This window comes from Vicugna pacos, chromosome 16, assembly GCF_048564905.1.
Source record: "Vicugna pacos chromosome 16, VicPac4, whole genome shotgun sequence".
Taxonomy (NCBI): domain Eukaryota; kingdom Metazoa; phylum Chordata; class Mammalia; order Artiodactyla; family Camelidae; genus Vicugna; species Vicugna pacos.
This window is the reverse complement of record NC_133002.1, coordinates 6,062,798-6,085,182: the sequence shown is the minus strand read 5'-3', so window position 1 is coordinate 6,085,182 and position 22,385 is coordinate 6,062,798. Positions and strand designations below refer to the sequence as shown.

Genomic DNA, 22,385 nt, shown 5'->3' with positions numbered 1-22,385 from the left:
AATCCAGTAGTGTGAATAGTCTTGATTTAACTTTTGGTAGCTTGCATTAATTAATTTCATATATATAGATGAGTTAAACTTTATCACAAATTGGGACTAGAAGATCTGCTTCCACGAAGTCCCACTCACATGGATGGAATTCAGTGCTGGCTGTAGGCAGGAGACCTCAGTCCCTAGATGGCCCCTAGCTCCACATGGACCTCTCCAGAGTGGGTGATTTGAGAGAAAGTGGAAGCTGCAGTGTCTTTTATGACCTAACCACACTCGATCATTCCCCCAGTATCAGGGCTGTTTTGGGACAGTGACACCAGGTTGTGAATACCAGGCAGTGAGAATAAGTAAATGTAAATCCTCACATCCAGACACATAGAGAAACCAAAGACAAAGAGGAGTAAAAAGTGGAATGAGAAAAAATAGTCAATCCAAAAAAAGCCAAGAAGGAAAGAAAAAGAAACAAACAAAAAGTGAAACAAATCACAAAACAAGAAGATAGTTTTAAACCCAAATATATCAATAATTATATTAAATGTTAATGGTTTAAAGGATCAAAAGAGAAGATTGTAGATATTTGATGTTTGCAAGGGATACATTTAAAATATAAGGATACAGGGAAGTTTAAAAGAATGAAGAATGATATAAGTACTAAAAACAACCCCCAAAAGCTGATATAGTTAAAGGAAAATCAGACAAAATATATTTTAAGGCAAAAGTCTTAAAAGCCTGGAGGTAAAGAGGGTATTTCATTCTGACGAGAGATTAAATTCACCTAAAGGATATAACAGTTGGCAGTGCACCTACTAATAACCTAGCCTCAAAATGTGTAAGACAGAAACTAACAGAACAACGAAGAGAAATAGATCCACAATCAGTAAAGATAATAGGTTTTAAACAGCCTTCTTAACAGGCTTGACTAATGGGTGATAGGACACTGTTCCCAATAATTATAAAATACACTTTCTTTTTAAGCAAACATGAAATATTCAGTACAATTGACCATATGCTGGGCCATAGCAAATCTCAAGAAACTTCAAAGGATTGAAATCTTACATAGTTGGAGTCCTCAGAGGACTCCTGTGTTGGGGATCCGTTTGAAATTTGTAGTCAGGAATTTAAGGTGAATCCTCAAAGTTTTTCTCACCAGCAAGGTCAAGTGGTTTGGGTATAAGGGTAAGAGAAGGTGATTAGTTAACTAACGAGGAATGAGATTCCCCAGACCATAACAAGCAAGCGAGAGATCAGGGAGTTAAGGATGTTTCCAAGGGCATTTAATATTGAATCCTGGAATCTAAGCTGAACAAGAAGATAAATAAGGACATGATGATGGATACTGGGAAAGTGGTAAGATTAATGGATTCAAGTGGGTATTGATGAAATAAGAGAATTGCTGGAGTACATGAGCTGGAAGGATAGAAGGTGATGCTCAAGTGTTGGGGTGCTTAAAATCAAGATTTTGGACATGACGCAGCTACTGGGGCTGATGATCAGGGGTATGACTGTGGAATGGGAAGTTGAAATGGCATGTTGGACATGATTGTGATGAGGAGACCTGAGAGGTCACAGCATTAGATACCTCATCCACATGATTATTGACATCACCAAGAGCAGTTTAGGAGTAGAATGGACCATTGCAAGGTTCTGAAGCCTTCAGTTAAAGAGTGAGGGAGTTGAGGGTCAGTAGATGACATAAACGAGGTAGGATAGGAAATGATGAAGTCTGATGGCAAGAAATTCAAATGTATTCAGGTTTTTGAAGGGAGAGGAGAAAAAGGGTTTAGGTGGAAGCAAGAAGCAACATTCCCCATCTACAGGAGATGTTGGAAAAGAATGAGAGGGCTTCCAGGGACAGCTGAGTTTGAAGTTTGGAGAACCTTTCAGGAGAAGGTTGAAGAATAGAGAAATTTTCACTCTGTGAAAACTAGCCATTATCATTGTTGTCATCATCATCATTAATATTAGATTTTGTGATTAGCTGTTGTGCAATCCTGTTCTTACTTTTGGACACTTGAGTAAATTTTATGCTGTTGTATTGAGATGTCATTTATTATTGAAAATGTTTTATTTTCTGTAAAAGTTTGGATATCAAGCCTGTGATAATATCAAAGTATTTATTATCCTATCCTACATATTGGAAAAGCATGTTTAATCTCACTTGTGAAATAACTACCATATGCCAGGAACTTACCTATTGCTGGAAATTCAAAGACATGTAGGACATCATATCTTGATAACTCTTCTCAAAGCGTCTGGTTCAGTGAGCTCACCAAGATATAATTTGTGCGTGCACATGTGCTTCCTTACACATACACCCTCCCTCATGCTATTAGCAGTGGTGGTCCCCCTGAAGACAGTGAGGAAAGTGAAAAGGGCAGGACACTAAGGGGAACTTTTCATTTTTAGCCTGTGTTCTTTGAATCTTCTATTAAAATGCATATGTAGTTCGTTAATAAAAATATTAAGAAAATTTATGGAAGCTACAGTTTTTCTTTGTCGTAATTAGAAGAAGAAATTGTGTTTTTTAAGCCTAAGCCTTTGTTTCTTCTAGGCAGGGATACCGATGGGAGCAATACCAGCAGGAGGAATGCCTTACCTGGGACAAGCACCGTTCCTGGGAGTGCGTCCTCCAGGCCCACAGTACACTCCAGACATGCAGAAGCAATTTGCCGAAGAGCAGCAGTAAGAGACCTCGGGATTCACGGATAAGGATACCTGGTGGCAGTTAATTTTACAGTTGTCAGGTGTTCTGTAGTGCAGATGTGAAGCTGAAACAGTCACAGTGCCTTTAAAACTCTTTAAAATACTTGTATTACAAGTTTAAAGCCAGAGGGGACCTTAGACCTTCTAACTCAACCGTCTGATTTTACATCTGGGGCAAGTCAGGTCCAAAGAAATGAGCCACTTGTCAATGCAGGTTACACAGTTATTAGGAGAACCGAGTGCAGGCTCCTGATCCCCTGAGCCGGTGTCCCTTCTCATGTTCGGTGCTGCTTCCCCAAGTAGAAGCTGCTCTTTTGTATGCAGAGCAAAGGCTGTTTTTATTTTGTCTACCTCCCTATGTGTTTGAGATTCCTTTTGCATGCAAAAAGTTATCTCCTCCCCTTGCAAATTAGACAAATAAATTCATGTCTATAATTTAGGTAAATCATTTTTAGACTCATTTTGTATATTTTGAAATTTATATAGTAGGGGAAAAGGACTGTCTTGAGAAAAATTCGATACAACTACCACTGAAGTTTTTAGTTCTAGAAATGCAGGATGGTATCGCTAAAGCTGGTAGTAGAAGAAATATGAATATAACAGTTGATAATCCCTAAAGCCGGCTCTTTACTAGGTTGTTTTTCCTTCAGAAAACGATTTGAACAGCAGCAAAAACTCTTAGAAGAAGAAAGAAAAAGACGCCAGTTTGAAGAACAGAAGCAAAAGCTGAGACTTCTGAGCAGTGTGAAACCCAAGGTAATAGGCTCCACAACACGCAGTGTACCCCCTGTACACACCTCTTCTCACTCACTCAGCGGATTTTGTTACGTGGGCATCAGCCCAAGCTGAGGCTGTGGTTCATTCATTTTGGTTTTGTCTTAAGTCCAAAAGTGGGGGGGGGGGTATCTAGCTCGGTGGTAGAGTGTGTGCTTAGAGTGCATGAGGTCCTGGGTTCCACCCCTGGTACATCCGTTAAAATCAAACTAACAAATAAATAAAATAGACCTAATTCCCCCCCGCCCAAGAAAAACCCCAAACAAATGTGAAGGAATTTTCTCTTTCTGTAAAGATACTTTATTGTTGAAGAGAATGGATTATCAGCCATTATCTTCACAAGTCTTTTTTGCTACCACTGAAATGTTTGTAATCATTTCCTGGGAAGCATTAATACTGGATACTTAATGTCTACCAGCTGTTCCCTGAAGTATTTATAAATGGACTTTTAATAAAATTCTATAGAGTGTCATTTTATGCCTTTGCTTTATACACTTGTCAGTGTTTTTCTGACTTGGAGAATTCACTATCCAAAGTAGGTGGTAAAAATACTGGAAATAGACTAATAGCTGCACTTTTCTTTTAATATTTATATGGATTTAGGATGAAGTGTGAGAGGTAAGTAAAGAAATATATATGTTTTATTTTCTCTTAGACAGGAGAGAAGAGTAGAGACGATGCTTTGGAAGCCATAAAAGGAAACTTAGATGGATTTTCCAGAGATGCTAAGATGCACCCTACTCCAGCATCACACCCTAAGAAACCAGGTAGCTTTAATTTTAAAATTTTGTTTTGTTAGAAGGTAATTTGTAGTCTCTATATGTTTGATTGACCATCGTGTGTGTCTTCTAGTAAATATCAGTATAATAACTTTATTTGTGAATCTTTTGTATAAATGAGTATGTTAACGTTAGTAAAAATCCATTCACTCAGAGCAACTGTAATAAAGGAGTTTATCGTTTCATTCTCATTATTTTAAAATAATTTTACTTTTATGATCTAGCTCAGATTTTATTCAGTGTGGTTAAACTTACAAATTTTCTAAATGACCTCTTTAAAAAGTCACGGTTTTAGTAGTATTTCTCATGAAATTTTAAGTACACTTCTTTATAGTTTTTATTATCATTTGTCATCAGATAAGCAGAAGAAAAGTACCTAATAGAGCAGGGTAAGGGGACATTTTGGGGGTTTTTCTGCACGTGTTTTAAACATTTAGCAGTTGAAATGAGTCTTGTCTTCACATAACTATCACCACATCCTCTTTTAAAATTTAGTATCTTGGGGAGGGTATAGCTCAAGTGGTAGAGCACATGCTTAATATACTCAAGGTCCTGGGTTCAATCCCCAGTACCTCCTCTAAAATTTAATATCTTGACCCATTCTCAGCTCATTTCAAGACTAACATACCATTATTAGGTAAATAGTTTTCATAAATCATTCAGCCAAGTACTATTTTCTGCTGATATACATTACATTGATAAATTTTATCTTAAACCCTTATAATACCTTTTATAGATGATATCAGGAGGGGGTAATCTAATCCCGGCACAGTAACCAGTTTTTGACAGCTTTTACTCTAATTTCACTTGTTAGATTATATACTCAATTATCATTCCAAAAATATGTCCCAAAGTAAAATACACACTGAGACTGAAAAGAGAATGGATATTAGCAATCAGATTGAGTTCAAAAAGAAATGTACCTAAAAATGAAAATTATAAGCTGAATAAGCTAGTCAGGAAGTAATTTAAGAAGAGACATTGGAGTGATAAAACTGGAGCCAGCATGGAACTTAGGAAAAGGAGAAGGTGGCAGAGAGAAATGGTCATTGTTAGGTAACATACTGTTCTATCCAAATAGAATGCCCACTTTGGACAACAACGTCTGGTTTAACAACCTCATCGTTAATACATTGGTGTTTTGATGTTCAAATAATCTCATGAGTTTAATCAACGGGCATGCAGTTAGCTGTTTCTAGATAACTGTTTCATGCTTAGCTAGAAAAATATTTTTCTGAAGCAAACAAAGAAATATCCAGAGCTTCTTAAACCTAAGCCTAAAGTATATAAAAAGAGCTTCCAGCCTTTTTACCACCAAAGACATCTTTTAATTTTTCCCCATAGACTTTATCTGAAAGTATTGAATGCAAACTGTATCACATGATTTTTTATACTTCGTATTAATCATTATGTAACTACAAGAGTTTATAAGCCAAAACATTACCACATAGAATTAACATAATTCCAGCCAAATGCAAAGAAACACTGGTTAGCCTAAACAGTCAGGGTCCATTTTAAAAATATTCATAGTAGCTCTTAGTTTTCTGCTGGTGCTGGTCTGAGAACCCAGATTGAGACCTCAAATCCACACTCCCAGTAATCATTATTTGGGAGGGTTGAGATTCATTATGGCATGGCTTTTTTCTTTTTTAAACAAAATTGATTAAGGTAGTCATTTCACATGCTCATTTTGCATCTTTCATAGAACTTTCCATATTCCGAGGTTTCTTTCACAGAGCCAAAAGAGAATGGGTCCAAAAGAGAAGCGCATAGTGTCTCTGTATTTCAGATGAGAGCCTTTTTTTTTTTAAAGGACTCTCCTTGTGACATTAGACTTTAGTAAATGTTAAATTAAAAGCAGTTAAAAATGTGAAGAAGCAACAATAATAGTGTTGTTAATGAGCCTTGTATTAAATGTAGTCCCTGTAGGTTTGTTACGTAAGTGAATCTCACATTTAACAGTAAAAAGCCACCGTGATGTTTACATCCTTTAGAGACATGGATCTTTTAAACATAGTTCTCAGTCACGGTTTACTTTTCTTAAATTGACTGTTGGGTTGTTTGACTTAACACTGTATGGTGTCCTAACTTGGATGATTTTCACAGGAAAGTATCACTTTGGTAATGTGTTTAATGTTCTTGTTGCCTCTGTAATTTTCATTCCTCATATGAAATGTGAACTATGCTAAGTGCATTCATTAGACATAATATATCAAAAACTGCAGGTATGTATCATGTATTGTTTCTTACTGGCACAATGAAATTTAATCATCAGAGTATGTAACTATCTAAAACGCATTCAGTAGCATATAGGTAGATTTTCTTACTTCTGGTATATGTTGATTTGAGAGAATATTATCCAGATAAACAGATCACTTGGGTTTCAAAAGTAATCACCACTTTGATGTAAATTATTAGTGATTTCAGGGAAAAAATAGGAGGAAAGAAATTTTGAGTTTTATGTTTTCCTATTTTTGAACCAGATGCAAGATAACTATAAAATCTCTTTCTAAAAAGACACAAAAATTGTGTATAAATGGGCATCGAAGTGTTTTGCATTCGTTGTGTAATTCCATTTTACTGTTGTTCGTGTGATTTCTTGTTCACCTCCAGTATTTATGTTTCAGTATATTCTTTTGGAGTTGTACTACATCTTAATTTCTTTTCCCCTGTTGATTTTCATTTCTGTGTGTTTCATTGCCATTTTCCATTTTGCAGATTATCCCACATCTCATTCTACTAAAACTGTCTTTCTTGATGAAGAAGAATTCAGTGACTTTATGCAGGGGCCTGTTGAAGTTCCCACATGTGGGCCTTCTTCCACTTTTCAGTCTTTCCATCCCACCACCCCACTTGGCCAGTTGCATACACAGAAGGCTGGACCACAGCCTCTCCCTCCAGGTCAGATTCCAGTGTCTTTCGCCTTACGTGGTGTCCCTGGGCAAATTCCTAATTTCTCTACTGCTTTAGCCTCATACAGTGTACAGAAAGCAGGTAACTCCTAGAATATTAATGAAAATACTGAGATAACCTAGGGTAGTTTATTTCACTTACATAACTAGAGAAATAAGTACCTGAATATATGAGTGCTATTGAATTTCACCAAAATATCTAGATTTTTTAAATTCCCGTTCCAGAAAAGTGATTTGAAACTCTTGCTCCTAAGTTAGGACCTATTTAAACCAACTTAGAACTTTAAAAACAAACTGATTTTTTCAGGAGGTTACTCTTGTTTGGGGAAATCACCAATCTCATTTTCTTAAGAGTAATGAGCCAGCGAAAGCTGCTTTAGAAAGTGCTGTCTCTGGTACAGTGATAAAGCACTTGGGTATCAGAAGCCCAGGTTCTTCATTTACTATCAGTTTGTCCTTGGACAAATCTTTAAACATTTCTGTACGTCAGTTTTGTCACTTGTGAAATAATGGGGGAGGAGGCAGTTATGCCTTCTGTCTTGAGGCGTAGAATGGTGATGAGAGGGGTCTTAGCAGACATGTACTTAGTCCAGACTTTCTCAGTTGACAGATGCAGAAATAGACAATAGTTAGTAGAAGTGCCTGTATCTTGGGTAGGTCTCCAGATTTCTAAGGTAGTACTCCTTCCGCTATCCTATTCTGCCTGCTGTGTCATAGAATTCTTGAGAATCAAAGTAGATAACAATGTTGAAGTTCTCTAAAATCTCTAAAGTCTCTCAAATCCTATACAAATCTGTGAACTTGAATTATTTCAAAATTGATGTTTGGCAGAGCCTTCCCTGCAGAATCTGGGGGTGGAAATGGATGATTAGAAACTTGCAGTTACATTCAAATAATCCTTCATGCTGTTTGTTTAGGCCCTTCCTTGGAGGAGAAGCTCCTAGTATCTTGTGATATAAGTGCATCTGGGCAGGAACAAATTAAATTCAATTCTTCTGAAGTTGGGCACAAAGCTCTGGGCCCAGGTTCCTGTAAGAACCATCCCAGTTTAACGGCCAATAACGGGGGTGCTGTAGATGGACGTGTCAGTGGTACCACTACCACAGAGGCAGAAAAGACTTCAGACCAAAACCTGTCCATTGAAGAGAGTGGTGAGCTCATAAAATACTCAGCAAAAAGTTCATTTAACCAAATGTTGCTTGAATGCTAACACCTTAAGCATTAATCTTAAAATGAATGCTGCTGGATTTTGCTAATTGAAATTTTGCTTAAAATATATTTAATGCACTCTTCTCTAATTAACCCCTACGATTTTGCTCTGAATTCTTTCAACACACTATTATTCCTTAAAAAAAATGTTTTTGATAACTAGTTTTTTTAATCAGAATCATTCCTGATTTAAAATTTCTTCTATTTTATAAAAACTCTTTTTCCTTCTCTTCTACTTTGTTCTTCCATAAGGTTGAAAAGTTAAAATTTAACTGGAAAAGTCACCAATGAGAATATAGTTTGACTTCTCTTAAATAAATCAAACTGCCTAAAAGATCCACATTTTAATAAACTGAACTTGCTGAGATGAATTACAGTGTAGGCAGCACAGGAGGCAAACTTTTAGAGGCTATTTTACTGGACAAAGTAAAAAACAAAAAATTTAAACAAAAATCCTATACATCAAAGGCAGCAGTGTCATATTCAGGTTAAAAAAAAAAATCAGACTTTGGAAAGAAACATTAAAAGCTGCAGGTGAAGCATGGACAATTACATTTTTTAAAAATATGTAATTTTTAAACCACTATCATGTATTTTCCTTTAATTTGTAATATATGTGAATGATGCAAGCCTCATATAACCCAGAATATTGATTTGATACTTCTTGGGGTTGGGGGGGCTTGTTGTTTTTGGGGGGGTTGGTTTTGTTTTTTAATATACGCCTTAGGACATAATGTAGAGTTGTTTAGAAACCAAATATTTTAGTTATATTGGTGACTTTTTTTTTTAAGTGTCTCTAGCCAGTGCTCTTCTTGTTAAAAAACCGTGACTCAGTCTGCTTTCCCCATTTTCTGCATGGACCATTATATACATTAGGTAATGTTCTTATCTTCTAGGTGTGGGAGTGTTTCCCTCACAGGATCCTGTTCAGCCCAGAATGCCTCCTTGGATTTACAATGAGAGTTTGGTTCCAGGTAAAAAAAAGTTTCTTTGTCCAAGATTCTCATCTGGATACTTTACTTTCAGTGTTGTGGATGTAATTGTAAATGTTTACTGTTGTGGTTACGAAATATGCAAAAGGAATTGTAACTTTCTTCTTGTTTATTTTTTTGTAAAAGTACAGACAATTAAATACATCTAGTGTTTCTTAAGACTGCCTCATGTATGAAATAACTATAAATGCAGGAGAAATGTTTGGCTTTAATGTCTTATTGACCATATGCTTTTATTTCTAAAAGCTTTTCTTAGATTTATTGTGTTTTAATAGACACTGTCATATGTATTTCATAGATTAGTAATAATTTTAATAACATCAGGAATAGTACTAATACATTTAGTATAATTTCCTGAACTCTTGGTGATTAGTTTATGTATTTAAAAAATATTCTTCTATGACTTCTTTGTCATGTGATACTATATGAAGTAAAAGACCAAGTGGCATCTTACTTCACATTGGAAGGTGTTGTTTACTTTTTTCTTTGTGTATATTACTACTACTGAGCCAAAAAAACCCACCAAAGTGTATACTTTGTGGTATAGTATTCAACTGGTACAAGGAAGTAGTCTATTTAAGCCGAGGTTGATGCGCATAGAACAGTGACTATTACAGTAGCATCTGCTGATCGCTCTTAATATATTATAACTTGTTCAGTTTGCTCTGCTTTGCCAACCCCTTGAAAATTAAAGTTAATTTTCGTCTGATCTTTAGTTTTCTGGGTTGGTCGTAGACTTAATCTAGGTTGGTTCTACAGGTGATTAAATAAAACTCATGCAAGATCCCTGTAGTTCAGCTTCTTCTTGGAAGAAACTAGTAATGTCTACTCGACATCATAATCACAACTTGAAAGGCTAATTTCCCAAAACCATGCGGGACTTCAGTTGTACATAAAAATAACTGATTTTCTCCCAACTGCCCTGTAGACAGTGTACATCTTTTCTTCTTCCTCTCTGTCTACATGCCAGACAAACAAAATCTAGATCTTGGTATATTTTGGGACTCTGTCCCTTTGCCACCAGCTTGTATTTCTTTCTCCCTTCTCCCTCCAAACATACATGCACACATAATTTCCTAGTCTAAATGTGTTCTTATGGCCAGCCTACTAACCTGTAGTCCCTGTTTAAATGCTAGATGCAAAATTTTTCTTTAAACATTTTTCTCTGTCTACCTTAGCCCTACTTTTCATCCCCCAAACTCTAACTAGGATGGCCAGATTTAGCACATAAGCATAAAGAACACCAAGTTTCATTTGAATTTCAGATTAACAGCAAATAATTGCTTGTGTAAGTATACCCCATGCAGTACCGATGTTCTGTATTTTATATGGCAATCCTAACTGTAACGGCCTTACACTTTGTCCTTTGGAAAGGCCATTTGACTATGGAAAAGCTCCTAACAGTCCTTTCCTTTTTTTCGAAAACTTACTCTGCTGTCTCACTGTAACTGAAACTCCCTTTTTCTCAAGGCTCTATTCCTAAAGCACCTTACCCAGTGATGTTTTTGTCTGATAGCCTTTAATTCACTGGGGCAAGAGAAAGGTGATACTGGTATAGTTCTTGCTTCCACTGCTATTTTCAAATTAGTCCCACCATCATTACTCTGCAGCTTCTTTTTTAAAGTCCAGAGCATCTTCTTATACCGTCTCCATCTTATTATTACTATCTTGTATTGAATTGTAAGATTTTCTCTTACCTTTAGCCCCAAATCTTCATCTGTAGGACCAAGCTCCAGTCTCTCTTCTGAGCTCTGGATCTTAACTCTCTGCTGGATATTTCCACTTGAATATCTGTACAGCAGTTCAAACCCTGATGTGGCTTTAGTTCTGTTAAAGCAGTTTGATCTAAGATTATTCTTGTATAAGCAGCAGTGACTAAAAAGATTAATGTGGTCTGCAGTTAATATGTTTAATTTGTAATCTGGTCTTTCCTTTACTAGATGCCTATAAGAAAATTTTAGAAACCACAGTGACTCCAACTGGAATAGATACTGCTAAACTTTATCCCATTCTGATGTCATCTGGACTTCCCAGGGAAACTCTTGGACAGATATGGGCCTTAGCTAATCGAACCACACCTGGCAAGCTTACTAAAGAGGAACTTTATACCGTTCTCGCCATGATAGCGGTAACACAGGTAGACACTGTTTCTAATGTTAGATAAATCGTGTTTCAGTGTAAACTGAAAGAATGAATTTTTTTTTTACTACAACTTTGTGGAACTCCTTGGACATTAAAATTTAGATTGTTTTCAGGGTACACTGCTTCAAAATGTATAGTTCATATGATGTGCAGACTAGCAGAATAGTCCTTTGTTTCGAGACTGTTTTCTCTATTAACATTCTCTGACCTAACTGTAACCTTTCTGAACTTGAGAGTTAGTGAGTAATAGATGAAATTACTCTCTCTGTCCTTTGAAGTCCTTGTCTCAAATTCCTTAGATATTGACAAAATATTCTCAGTCTGATAGCAGTTTTTCTCACATTACGAAATCATGTTAAATCATTTGATTATAGTGAGATTAGCCAAACTTGTCAGAGAGTGAAAATGTCAGAATTGGTATGTGTTGGCCATTTCTTTGCTAAATATTAGATTTACATTAACCTTGTAACTTACTTTTTTGTATCAAATTCCTGAGTTTGGGGAGAGTCAGAGTGGAAACAAAGCTATAGATCTTACATTTAAGTCTCTCTTTACCAGATATAGATTGTATGTGGTTTGCAGTTTCCTAAAATGTTTCCATTTTCCTCTTGTTCAATGTAGAGGGGTGTTCCTGCCATAAGTCCCGATGCTTTAAACCAGTTCCCAGCGGCTCCTGTTCCAACTTTAAGTGGCTTTCCTATGACTTTGCCTCCTGCGGTGAGTCAGCCGACTGGGATGCCTTCAGGCCCTGTGGGCTCCATGCCCCTCAACCTTGGACAGCCTGTCATGGGCATTAATCTTGTTGGACCAGTGGGAGGAGCCACAGCCCAGACTTCCACTGGCTTCATGCCAACTTACTCTGCAAATCAGGTAAACAGAGAGGCTGTGTATATCCCAGATTATCCCTGAAAGTGAATCTGGGCAACTTTTTTCCCATGGATGCAGAAGAGTGCTGTATTATGATAGACACTGGAGGTGAAAATTAAGCAGTATTAAAACAATACAAAATTTAGTTTCTCATTATTTAAAAAACAAGAAATTTCTTAAGCCTTAAGATATTTGAATTTTTGGTTGAAAGTTTGTAGTTCTTTATCATGTATGTTCTAAACCTCAAGCTTAATAAAGCTAATTAAATTCCTAGGCTGAGTCTTTTGAGGAAGCTGCTAAACCTAAAATTAAGATGCTTTAGTTTATTTTTCAGTTCTCAGATTAGCAACAATTTTTTTAAATGTATAACATTTAGTTTACATTCAGTACAAATGTAGGGGATAAGGTTTATTGGGTAAAGTCTTTTTGGAAGGCATATTTGGCAACAGCTGTCAAAAATCTAAGTGTCTTTATCTTCTGACCTAGCAGTCACACTATTAAGAGTCTACCTCATAGCACTTAAAAGCTCAAATTAAAAAAAATACAAGGATATTTGTTCTAGCATTCTTTGTTAGAGTAAAATTAGAAATAGCTACATGTCCCTCAGAAGAAGTAAAGTTAAATACGTTTTTGTTTATCCATACAGTGATAAACTATTTGATCATTAAAATGAATGAGATAGATATACATGTACTGCATGGAAAAGCTGTCTGTGTTATATAATTCCATTTTTAAAGCACAGAACAATATAGTGTAAGCTCACTTTTCTATAAAACAAGTGAACTGATAACAGTGCTCACTTCTAGAGCATGGGATTAGGAGTCAGTGTTCACGGTTTACTTTATACATGTATGTGATGGGTTGAAATAAGCTTGTATCACTTCTGTAATTTACAAACATGTATAAAATGTTTTTTAAAGATGACATTTTCTCAGAAAGTAGTTGCTATTACCAAAGCAAAAAAGTTAGTGGAAAGAATGGCATTGGATTTCTTTTTTGCCCATTTCTTTAATATCTAGCTAAACAGAAGAGACAGGTGGATTGTGATATCTGTTTCTGCATTCTGATAACTTGTTTTGGTTAAACAATATAAAGAAAATTTGGGCTCACACAAATATATAGTTGGAAAAGAGGAGTATTTTAATAGAATTTCCAGGTAATTGTGCATATGCTTCATTGGTGCTATATCAACACTTGAAAAGAGATAGTTTCATAAAGGTTATGTGCCATGTGAAATCTGAAACCGTATCAATAAATGTATATTCTTCTTACACTGAAAAAAAAAAAGATGGCAGTTTCTCAATAATCTACCAAATATGATTCAGCTTTTTAAAAATTATATAAATTAGCTATTTAAACCAGTCTTTTACCATTTATAGAAGAGTATCTAAAAATACGAGGATTCCTGCCTTAAGCCCTCGACTAGATGTTATGTCTGAAGGATGTTCTGAAATTAAATATTTGCACCTAAATGGGAAGATTTAAAAGATAGTCTTTGAGATTGACAGCTGGGTATTTGTTATTTATCTTTTTATCAATTTGATGTTTTCTATTTAAATGTCCTCTATAAACCCAGGTGGTAAAACCAGAAGAAGATGACTTCCAAGACTTTCAAGATGCTTCTAAGTCAGGATCCCTTGATGACTCATTCAGTGATTTCCAAGAGTTGCCTGCTTCTTCAAAAACAAGTAATTCCCAGCATGGAAGCAGGTAGAAAAGAGCTGAATATAGTTAACACTGTTTTTAATAATTGAGAAAGAGGCATCCACAATGAGAAGCCCAAGTATAAGGAAGGGAATTAAGACTCCTTACTCGCATGCTTTCTTGATCATTCCCCCTTTATTCATACTTTTGCTCTTCAGACTCTCTCCTTTGTCCACCTTTAACTTCAGCTTCTGTTTCCTCCCAGTACATACCTACTTGACTTTATTTCTTTTTGCATGTGCTAAACTGGATTTATTATAGCTGAGTGCCCCTGGGCAGGGATGACTCATGTTCTTATATAAGATCCAGGTCTTCAACTGTTAAAAAGCTTTTAGGCAGGGGCACATAATTTGGTATTTTGCACTATAGTATACTATTACTTTTCCACAGAAATCATAAGTTAGAAATTAAATACGATTACTTATTCATGTCTCTCATGTTTAAGTTGAGATCTGTGGGTTTTAGGCCTTCAGATCTGTGTGCAGAGACAGTTACATAAACACTTTTCTCATGTGTACAAACCTAACTTTCAGGTACAATAACTGATTCAGTATGTTGTCAACACCTTTCTATCATTTTAAGAAACACATTTAGATACTTTTTCCACCAAGTGGAACATGTGAGGCTTTGCGTAAGCAATGTTAATGTCTTTAGTTGTTTTTGGAACTTGCTTTTATTAGGATACATATTCTATTTCTCTTATGTTCCCATTTGAGCAATTTCATTCATCTTTTGTTTTAACCAGTTGACTATTTCTTCATCAATGCTTCCTGCATACACTGTGAGAAGAATTAAGGGCCAGGTGTTACAGAGAATTACAAATTAGGGAAGGAGTTATTCTCCTGATTTTAAGAATACATGAAACACTTGTAAATGACACATAGGAGAAACATGCGAGGGGTGTGACTGTAAAGTACTGGGAGTTCCAAGCCCGCAATACCAGCACACACACATATTATTAACCTGATAGACACGTAATATTTCTTTCTCAGATCTCTTCCTTTGAACAGATTATGTTCTGCTGCTGTCTAGAACATGTCTGAATGACCCAGGGCATCTCAAATTACCTCCATAAAATTAAATTCATTGTTTTCCTCCTCAAAACTAAATCACAACTTGTCAAATCACCATATCCAGTCACCATATCAGAAACAGTTATTTTCAGCTCCCTCCTGTCTCCTTCACCATCAACTCTGTCAGCGCTGCTCAAGGTGGGAAAAGGCCGCACGCTATCTGGCTCCTGCTAGCTCTCTTGGCTATCGCCATTTCCCACTGTACTCCAGCCAGAATGACTCCATACTGACCATGCTCTTTCAAGCCTCTGGCTTTTTACATCCTGTTTTCTTCAACCTGAAATTCTCCCTATAATTAACTCTAGTTCCATGTCAAAAATCAGTTTAATATAGGAAGCTTTTACTAACCCCTCTCCATCAGTCCCCACCTCCAAGATAAGTTAAGGGCCCCACCTCTACTGCCGTGGTACCTTAGGAATATCTGTGTCCTAGCTGTAATTACTGGTTTGCATGACTGCTTCCCTCGCTAGGTTGTAAGTACCTGAAGACAGTCTTTCATGTCTGTATGTGTAGACTTAGCCTGTGATATGTAATTAAAGATTTGTTGGATGAATGTATTGTAGTGTGAAAGTTACAAACAGAATTTATCAAATTGATGGTTCATTCCTCTGGCAGACAGCTCTCTCAGCAGCTGAAATTGAAATTTGCTCATAGAAAATTTTAAGTTAGTGGCCAGACCTGGGATATATGTGGTGTTAGCAATTCTGTGTGGCATTATCTCCACAAAACAGTTGCCTTTCATATGCAGCTATGCTTGGCAAATTTCTCTTTTTCAGTTCTGGCATGACTATGAGTATGCTTTCCTTGCATGAAAACATTTTGCTCATGTCTAAGAATTCACATTCAGTGTTTGTTTATTCATTCAGAAACATTTATGAAGCATCTGCTATGTGCCAGACATTGGTGTAGACACTAGAAATACAGAAGCAAAAAACACAATTCCTGCTCTAAAGAAGCTTAGTTTTATCTGGGTATTTACATTATCTAAGAAAACTCTCTTAGAATTGCTCCTTCAGTGGTGTGTGTGTGTGTGTGTCCATATATAATGAATTCCCTAGTTTATGGCAATCTATCTTCCATATTATAAGTTATTTTAAAAGGGTATTTGTTAACATGATATAAATAGTTAAGCCTAGGTGAGACCACTTTGGGCAGCATTTTAAAGCAAAAATGGGTATTATTTGTCAGGATATGAAAAGGCAAGTAAGGTGTTAGAAGTAGGCTGGAGTGGAGAGTATTGTTAGCCTGTGAAAAAAATGACATAGTTAAGGGTGGCACCAGTTACAGGATGCCTATGATTTGTGACATAATCTGCACAATTAGCAATTAGATGTAAGTGGCATGATGAAAGTAATTCTTGCTACTGTGTATGGGATCAGTTCAGCTTCCATGGTAATCCTGTTGTGAGATTATGTGACAGACTCTGGGTTTAGAGTTGTAGACTAAAAGTGTGTCTCTGAGAAATTGATTGGACTCGCTGTTGAACTGGATGTCAGAGTCAAAGGAGAAACAGCACTTGAGCTGGCAGGAAGGGGCATCTGGAAGAGAGCAACATCATTTATCCTGTAAGAAAATACTTGCCGGGTGCCAGGCACCAGGGAGCCTCGTATGGTAAACAAAGCAGACATGGGGCACTAATGATAGAACAGTTCAGAGAGGATTGAGTTGTAGGGGTTTTGAGTTGGTTTTATTTTATTTTGCTTTTTAAGTGGGTATATTTAGGTGGGTGAGCAACTAAGTAAAATCATCTACCGCAGCCCCATGGCGTAACTGTGAAACATGAATGATACACCAGAGGAAAAGCAAGATACTTTTTTTGGTGGCGAAGTCCTCTGAAGTCTTATCTTTCAAAAGAATGCAGGTTTTTAAATTTTAAAACAATATGCCTCCCTTACTGAGTACCTTTCATTACTATTAAGAGTGGAAATAACTGTGTTCATGTTTGGAACAGATAACTACTTTATATAACTGGTGTAAACATTTTCATAGTGATTACAGTTTTTTTTTTTAAATAATAACTTCAGGGAAAGAACTGGAATGAATTATTCCTTTGCTATATGCATAAAATTACAGTCTGAGTCATAGCTTTTTGGGAATAGAATTTTATTTTGTTGACTTCAGTCACTGTTGCTTCACTATCCTGAAGAGCCTTTTTTTCCAATTCTGAAAATAATTTTAAAGTGAATAACATTCAGGTAAGTGTCACATTTAATAGAAGATTGTACCATGGACTTTAAAGGAACATAGCTAATGTTGGAAAATCATAAAGACAAATGGATCGTTCAACTTTGTGATTTTTTTTCCTGAGAAATTAATTAACTTTATTCGTATGTAAAACTCTGTTCAATGAGTTGTAGTTTAATTACTTACGGAACTTTAAAAAATCCACCTACAGTTGTGTAGATGATGACCTATTTGTCAAAATCAGATACGTAGCAGCTGTTGGGTAGAGATGTGAGTTTGTAACATTTGGTTACAAACTAAGTCTTACTCCAGCACTGTGGGCGCCCATTAGCTTGCCTGTGCCACAGCTGGGTGTTGTACCTTGCTTGTAGGCCCCTGATAAGAAGATTTAAATGACTGTGAAAAGATTCTTGCTCCATGGCAAAGAACTCAATAGAAATCCATTTATGTAATGTGTGTATATGGTATTGAATGACACAAACTAGTAGTGGAATGTAGTCATTCATATGTAAAGGTTGTTCTGCCAGGGGGCTGCCTGGGTCTGATAAGAAAAAAAAAAAGTAATTCGTTTATAGTATGTGTTTAAGCAGTTTATAATATCTGTTTGAGCCGTCCAAGAACTACCCACACAGATACTACTCATTACACTATTTTTCCATCCAGCGGGAAATGTGTCCACAGGCAAAAGTACCTATCTGATTTTGAAGTGATTGTTGTTTTGCTGCAAAGATAGCTTCTGGAACTGCTGATGTGATGCCTGTAAAAATGCAAATTGTATTAACTCGGCTGCTGCTTATCAGATGGGTGAACTTCTGCCAGTAAGCAATGCAGTATGATCAAATGAAGAACAGTTTACATCTTGGCTTGAACAGCCTTTCATAAATAGATTTTTATCTTAACAATTCCACCTCTGTATTCTGAACCCATTTTAGAGAATATATTAAGGTTAACATAATTTACTTTAAAATATTGGGTATACATATTTGGAGCAGTTCACTTGCACAGTTTAATGGACCTCAATTTTAAAATGCAGGTCGTCATCATTCTGTAATAATCTACTTCCAATGCCATTGCTCTGGTTTTTATGGCTTAAAGATGATTAGATGGTCAGCGTGGATCTGACCCCTCTTCAAATAACCAAGGAAAGAATTACTGCTTGAGTCTTGTTTCAGTATATTTTTTTCAAGGAAAAGGATTTTTTTTTTTGTCATTTGTGGTGCACATATATAGTTTCTAACTTTTAAAGCAGGGAGCCGTGAGTGTTACTAGGTGCCCGATGCCATCTTAATTCTAAGCTCTTCCTTGATGATAAGGGAAGGAGACAATGTTCTGGTCACTAAGAAATATTTCCTTTTCCCTCTTAGTGCCCCTTCTTTGTTGATGCCACTCCCTGGAACTAAAGCATCTGCTTCAATGGATAAATATGCTGTGTTTAAAGGAATTGCAACTGACAAGTCCTCTGAAAATACTATTCCATTTGGAGGTAAAAAAGAAAAAAACAGTTGATAAATTTATAAACCTGTGAATGTAAATCTTTGTTTTCAGTGGTGACTTTTGATGGTAAATGTCCTTGAGTTGTGATCTCAAGGTTCCTAACCTTAACTGAGCTTTCTGTCTTTTCATCATAGAGCCTGGTGACAAATATAGTGCTTTCAGAGAACTCGAACAGACAGCAGAGAGTAAATCTTTAGGTAAGTGTTTAATTCCTTAAATGGATAAATTACTGCAATTTTTTAATATAAGAGATTTTTGATGGTTCTTTCAGTGACATCTCTAAAATTATTTTATTGTGTGTGTGGTGGTTTTCTTGTTTTGTAGCTCTAGAAGTTACAAGAAAGTAAAATGTGGTTCCATGATTGGAAATTATTTTCTGAAATTTAGGACAAACCCCAGATCGATGAAGTTTCCTTTGAAGATAGTGCATTCCCTTTCACTGGAAGCCTTCAAGCCTAGTTATACTCCTGCGACCACTTTCGATTATTTTAATGCTCATCAAGACTGAAACTGTTCACAGTGCAGCAGTCTGTGGACTGTGCAGAAGGCAGCAACCAGTCTTTTACTCCTCAGGATTTTCAAAATTGTCTGTAACTTAATAAGGTGAAGTGAGAGGGGCTTATGTGCCTATATGGTGCCCATCTCTGATAGAAGGGCTTAAATCATGTGGTTGGGAATATAGAAGGATGATTTGAGAGCTGTATATGTATGTAAAGACTGAAAGTTACGTTTGTGGCTAAATCCTACTAGAAACCTGGTGTTTAGGGTTTAGTTAACCCATTAGTCAAATTATGTCCTTCAAAGCTTAACCATGCCTGCTGTGAAATTTGTATATTCTACTGAGAATTTCTTCCTGGGAACAGTACCACATTCTCCCTTTGTGTATTGAATGCTCCGATTTGGAGCATCCTTCCACAATCATTTGTTCTCACCCTCCTGCCCCAGGAATGGAGTGGGCAGGTGGGGGAAGATTATAGGAAAGGTAAGGCATACGTGTGGAAGTTAAAGTAGAACATATACTGTTCAAGTATCTCTAAAAATATTCAATGGGAAGGGTATAGCTCTGCGGTAGAGCATGTACTTAGCATGCAGGAGGTCTTGGTTTCAATCCTTAGCACCTCCATTCGAAAATAAATAAACAAACCTAATTAGTCCCCCACCCCCCAAAAATATTAACTTTTTTACAACTCTTAGGTTTTAGAAATGTTTCATTCAAACCATTAGGATGTAGTAACTTTCTTTTTTAATTCTTACTTTTTGTTGAAGTGTAGTTGATTCACAATATTAGTTTTGAGTGTACAGCAAGTGATTCAGTTACACATATACACACATTTTTTTTTCAGATAATTTTCCGTTACAGCTCATTATTAGAAATTGAATATAGTTCCCCATGCTGTACTGTAGGTCCTTGTTGTTTATCTGTTTTATATATAGTAATATGTATCTGTTAATCCCAAACTTCTTATCTATCGTAGGATATAATAACTTTCTTCCTCAGTGCGTGTATTAGGTACTAGCATTATAAAGATAAACCCTAGAGGAACTTTTGGGTTGTTAATTTGTCATTTTCTCCTAACAGTGCTTTCACCAACTCTTGGGCCAAGGCAAGTTTAGAGTAAAAAACATGGTTTAACATCAGGGTTCTTTATGTACTATGTGTTAGTGATCGTGTGATATGTATGCTGTTCCTGGGAAATACAATGGTGCCACCAAAATGTAAGCGGTACCTTAGTCCTGCTTTTGCTGTTCTTTACTAACAGAATCCCAGGTGGTCGTAGTCACCATTGTGTGCTTGCTTTCATTCCTGTCTTACCTTTGACTCTAAGGCCTTCCAGGTAGAGATGCCAATTTGTTCATTTTAGGAGAATGTATTTTATTCTACTCCCATTAAAAACACATTGGACTGGGAGGGGGAGGGTAGAACTCAAGTGGTGGAGCGCATGCTTAGCACGCATGAGGTCCTGGGTTCAATTCCCAGTACTTCCTCCAAGAATAAATAAACAAAAACCTAATTATCTCCTCCCACTATATATATATATATATTTTTTTTTTTAATACGTTGGACTGGCTTCATCAGGGTTAGTATCTTAGAATTTATGAAGAGACTTACAGTATTATGGTCAGAACTATAGTTCAAGTCCAAATGACAGTTGAATAATATTTCCTTTTTTCTACCCCTACAGTTTAAAAGCAGAAATAAAAGTAGGTGAGGAAAATACACTATATAGAGAAGTGACACGTACTGAAGTTTTAGCACAAAGTGATCTCTTTTGAAATGTTGTTAGGGCCTAGGAAGTGGCAGTTAGGAAAATTTATGAGGATTCAGAAGTAACTGAAAAGCTACCCATGAAGTAATATGCTTAATGTGCCTGCTGGTAAGCAGGCTTCCAATGACTGCAGCTAATTTATTTGCCCAAAAATCCCTTTATTTTTGAACTTGTAACCCACCCATTTTTATCTTTTTAACCCTTTCACCCAGCTCACATTTCTAATGGAAATGTTTACAATTCATCAGTAAGTTTAGTTTGCTGTGGTGATTTTTTTTTTCAAAATAACAAAGGAAAACTTGTCAATTTCACAGATCTTTTAAAGCAGCACATCCAAAATTTAGGCTGTGACAAAATTGGCTGCTTGCTTTTTTTACAGGAATAATACAGATATTATCAATGATATACTTGCTTAAAATTCTAGGGCAATCTTTTTAAGTTGCTTCTCTTGTCAATTTGTGAAATTGACTTAAGTTTTATTAGTGGTATGTATGAAAACATAAAATACAGAAATTTTGAATGCTGTTCTTCTCTTTCTGAAATTTCCTGAATAATATATAGGTTTCTCTGTTGATAAATTATGCTGGTGAATTGTTTAAGTATCTTAGGAGGAAAAATAAGCTTCCATTATTTTCTATGGTTTATTTCATATGATATATCAAAGTATACATCATGTTACAAGAATAATAAAGCCTGCATTATTTTAATGACAATTTTATATTTTGGTTTTAAATACATTTTTATAGTTAATATGCTTCTGTATCTCACTTTAAGGAAAGATAGAATTTAAGAAATGGATGAGGAAATTAAAGCTTGTATTTTAATTTATAACTCTGCAGAAATGGCTGTCATATTTTTAAATAATAAGTGATGTTGATAGAACTATACTTATGTTTGGTTTATTTCTGATTTTAATTACCTGGTATAACCTAGTGGATTTTATGGAAGACCTTCAGACACTGTTAGAAAACAGATCATCTGCATCCTAACCTCATGCCTATGAGTGATCATATTACTATGATAATAAAGAACAGAGACCCTATTAAGAACCATGTGTCTAGATTTTTATCAGTATCTTAACTGCACTTGTTTAATTATTTATAAGAAGTACCTTAGTACCTATTTTCTCTAGCTAAAAGTAAAGTAATTCTGTCAGTTGCCCCATCTTCAGAGTAGCAAAATATAAACTAAAGTTTAAATCCAGTCCTCGAAATTTTTAACAATGGAATTGGTATTGAAATCCCTTTGAATAAGTGCTGATTGGTACAATGAGATGGCTGCTTTCAAGAAAAGC

The 22,385-nt window shown here is 36.0% G+C and overlaps 1 protein-coding gene and 1 long non-coding RNA gene across 10 annotated transcripts in view; one reads left to right on the top strand and one right to left on the bottom strand.

Moving 5' to 3' along the window:
• Positions 1-5,258, bottom strand: part of LOC140686403 (uncharacterized) — a 42,411-nt gene extending 37,153 nt beyond the window's left edge. The window contains exons 1-2 of the long non-coding RNA XR_012060193.1: positions 5,171-5,258; positions 2,588-2,706 (exon numbers count right to left, since the gene is read on the bottom strand). This is a non-coding gene — a long non-coding RNA (uncharacterized lncRNA). The remainder of the gene's footprint in view (positions 1-2,587; positions 2,707-5,170) is intronic.
• Positions 1-22,385, top strand: part of SYNRG (synergin gamma) — a 76,969-nt gene that overhangs the window by 21,098 nt on the left and 33,486 nt on the right. For 3 of the 9 annotated variants that reach the window (XM_031685254.2, XM_031685255.2, XM_031685256.2), the window contains exons 4-12: positions 2,543-2,673; positions 3,345-3,450; positions 4,124-4,235; positions 9,265-9,342; positions 11,301-11,497; positions 12,124-12,372; positions 13,946-14,079; positions 18,695-18,813; positions 18,959-19,021. In XM_031685254.2, coding sequence (XP_031541114.2) covers positions 2,543-2,673; positions 3,345-3,450; positions 4,124-4,235; positions 9,265-9,342; positions 11,301-11,497; positions 12,124-12,372; positions 13,946-14,079; positions 18,695-18,813; positions 18,959-19,021 — 1,189 coding nt within the window. Of the gene's footprint in view, positions 1-2,542; positions 2,674-3,344; positions 3,451-4,123; positions 4,236-6,965; positions 7,242-8,076; positions 8,311-9,264; positions 9,343-11,300; positions 11,498-12,123; positions 12,373-13,945; positions 14,080-18,694; positions 18,814-18,958; positions 19,022-22,385 lie in introns of all 9 variants that reach the window. The other 6 variants (XM_031685246.2, XM_031685245.2, XM_072940305.1 and 3 more) reach the window with 5 other exon arrangements.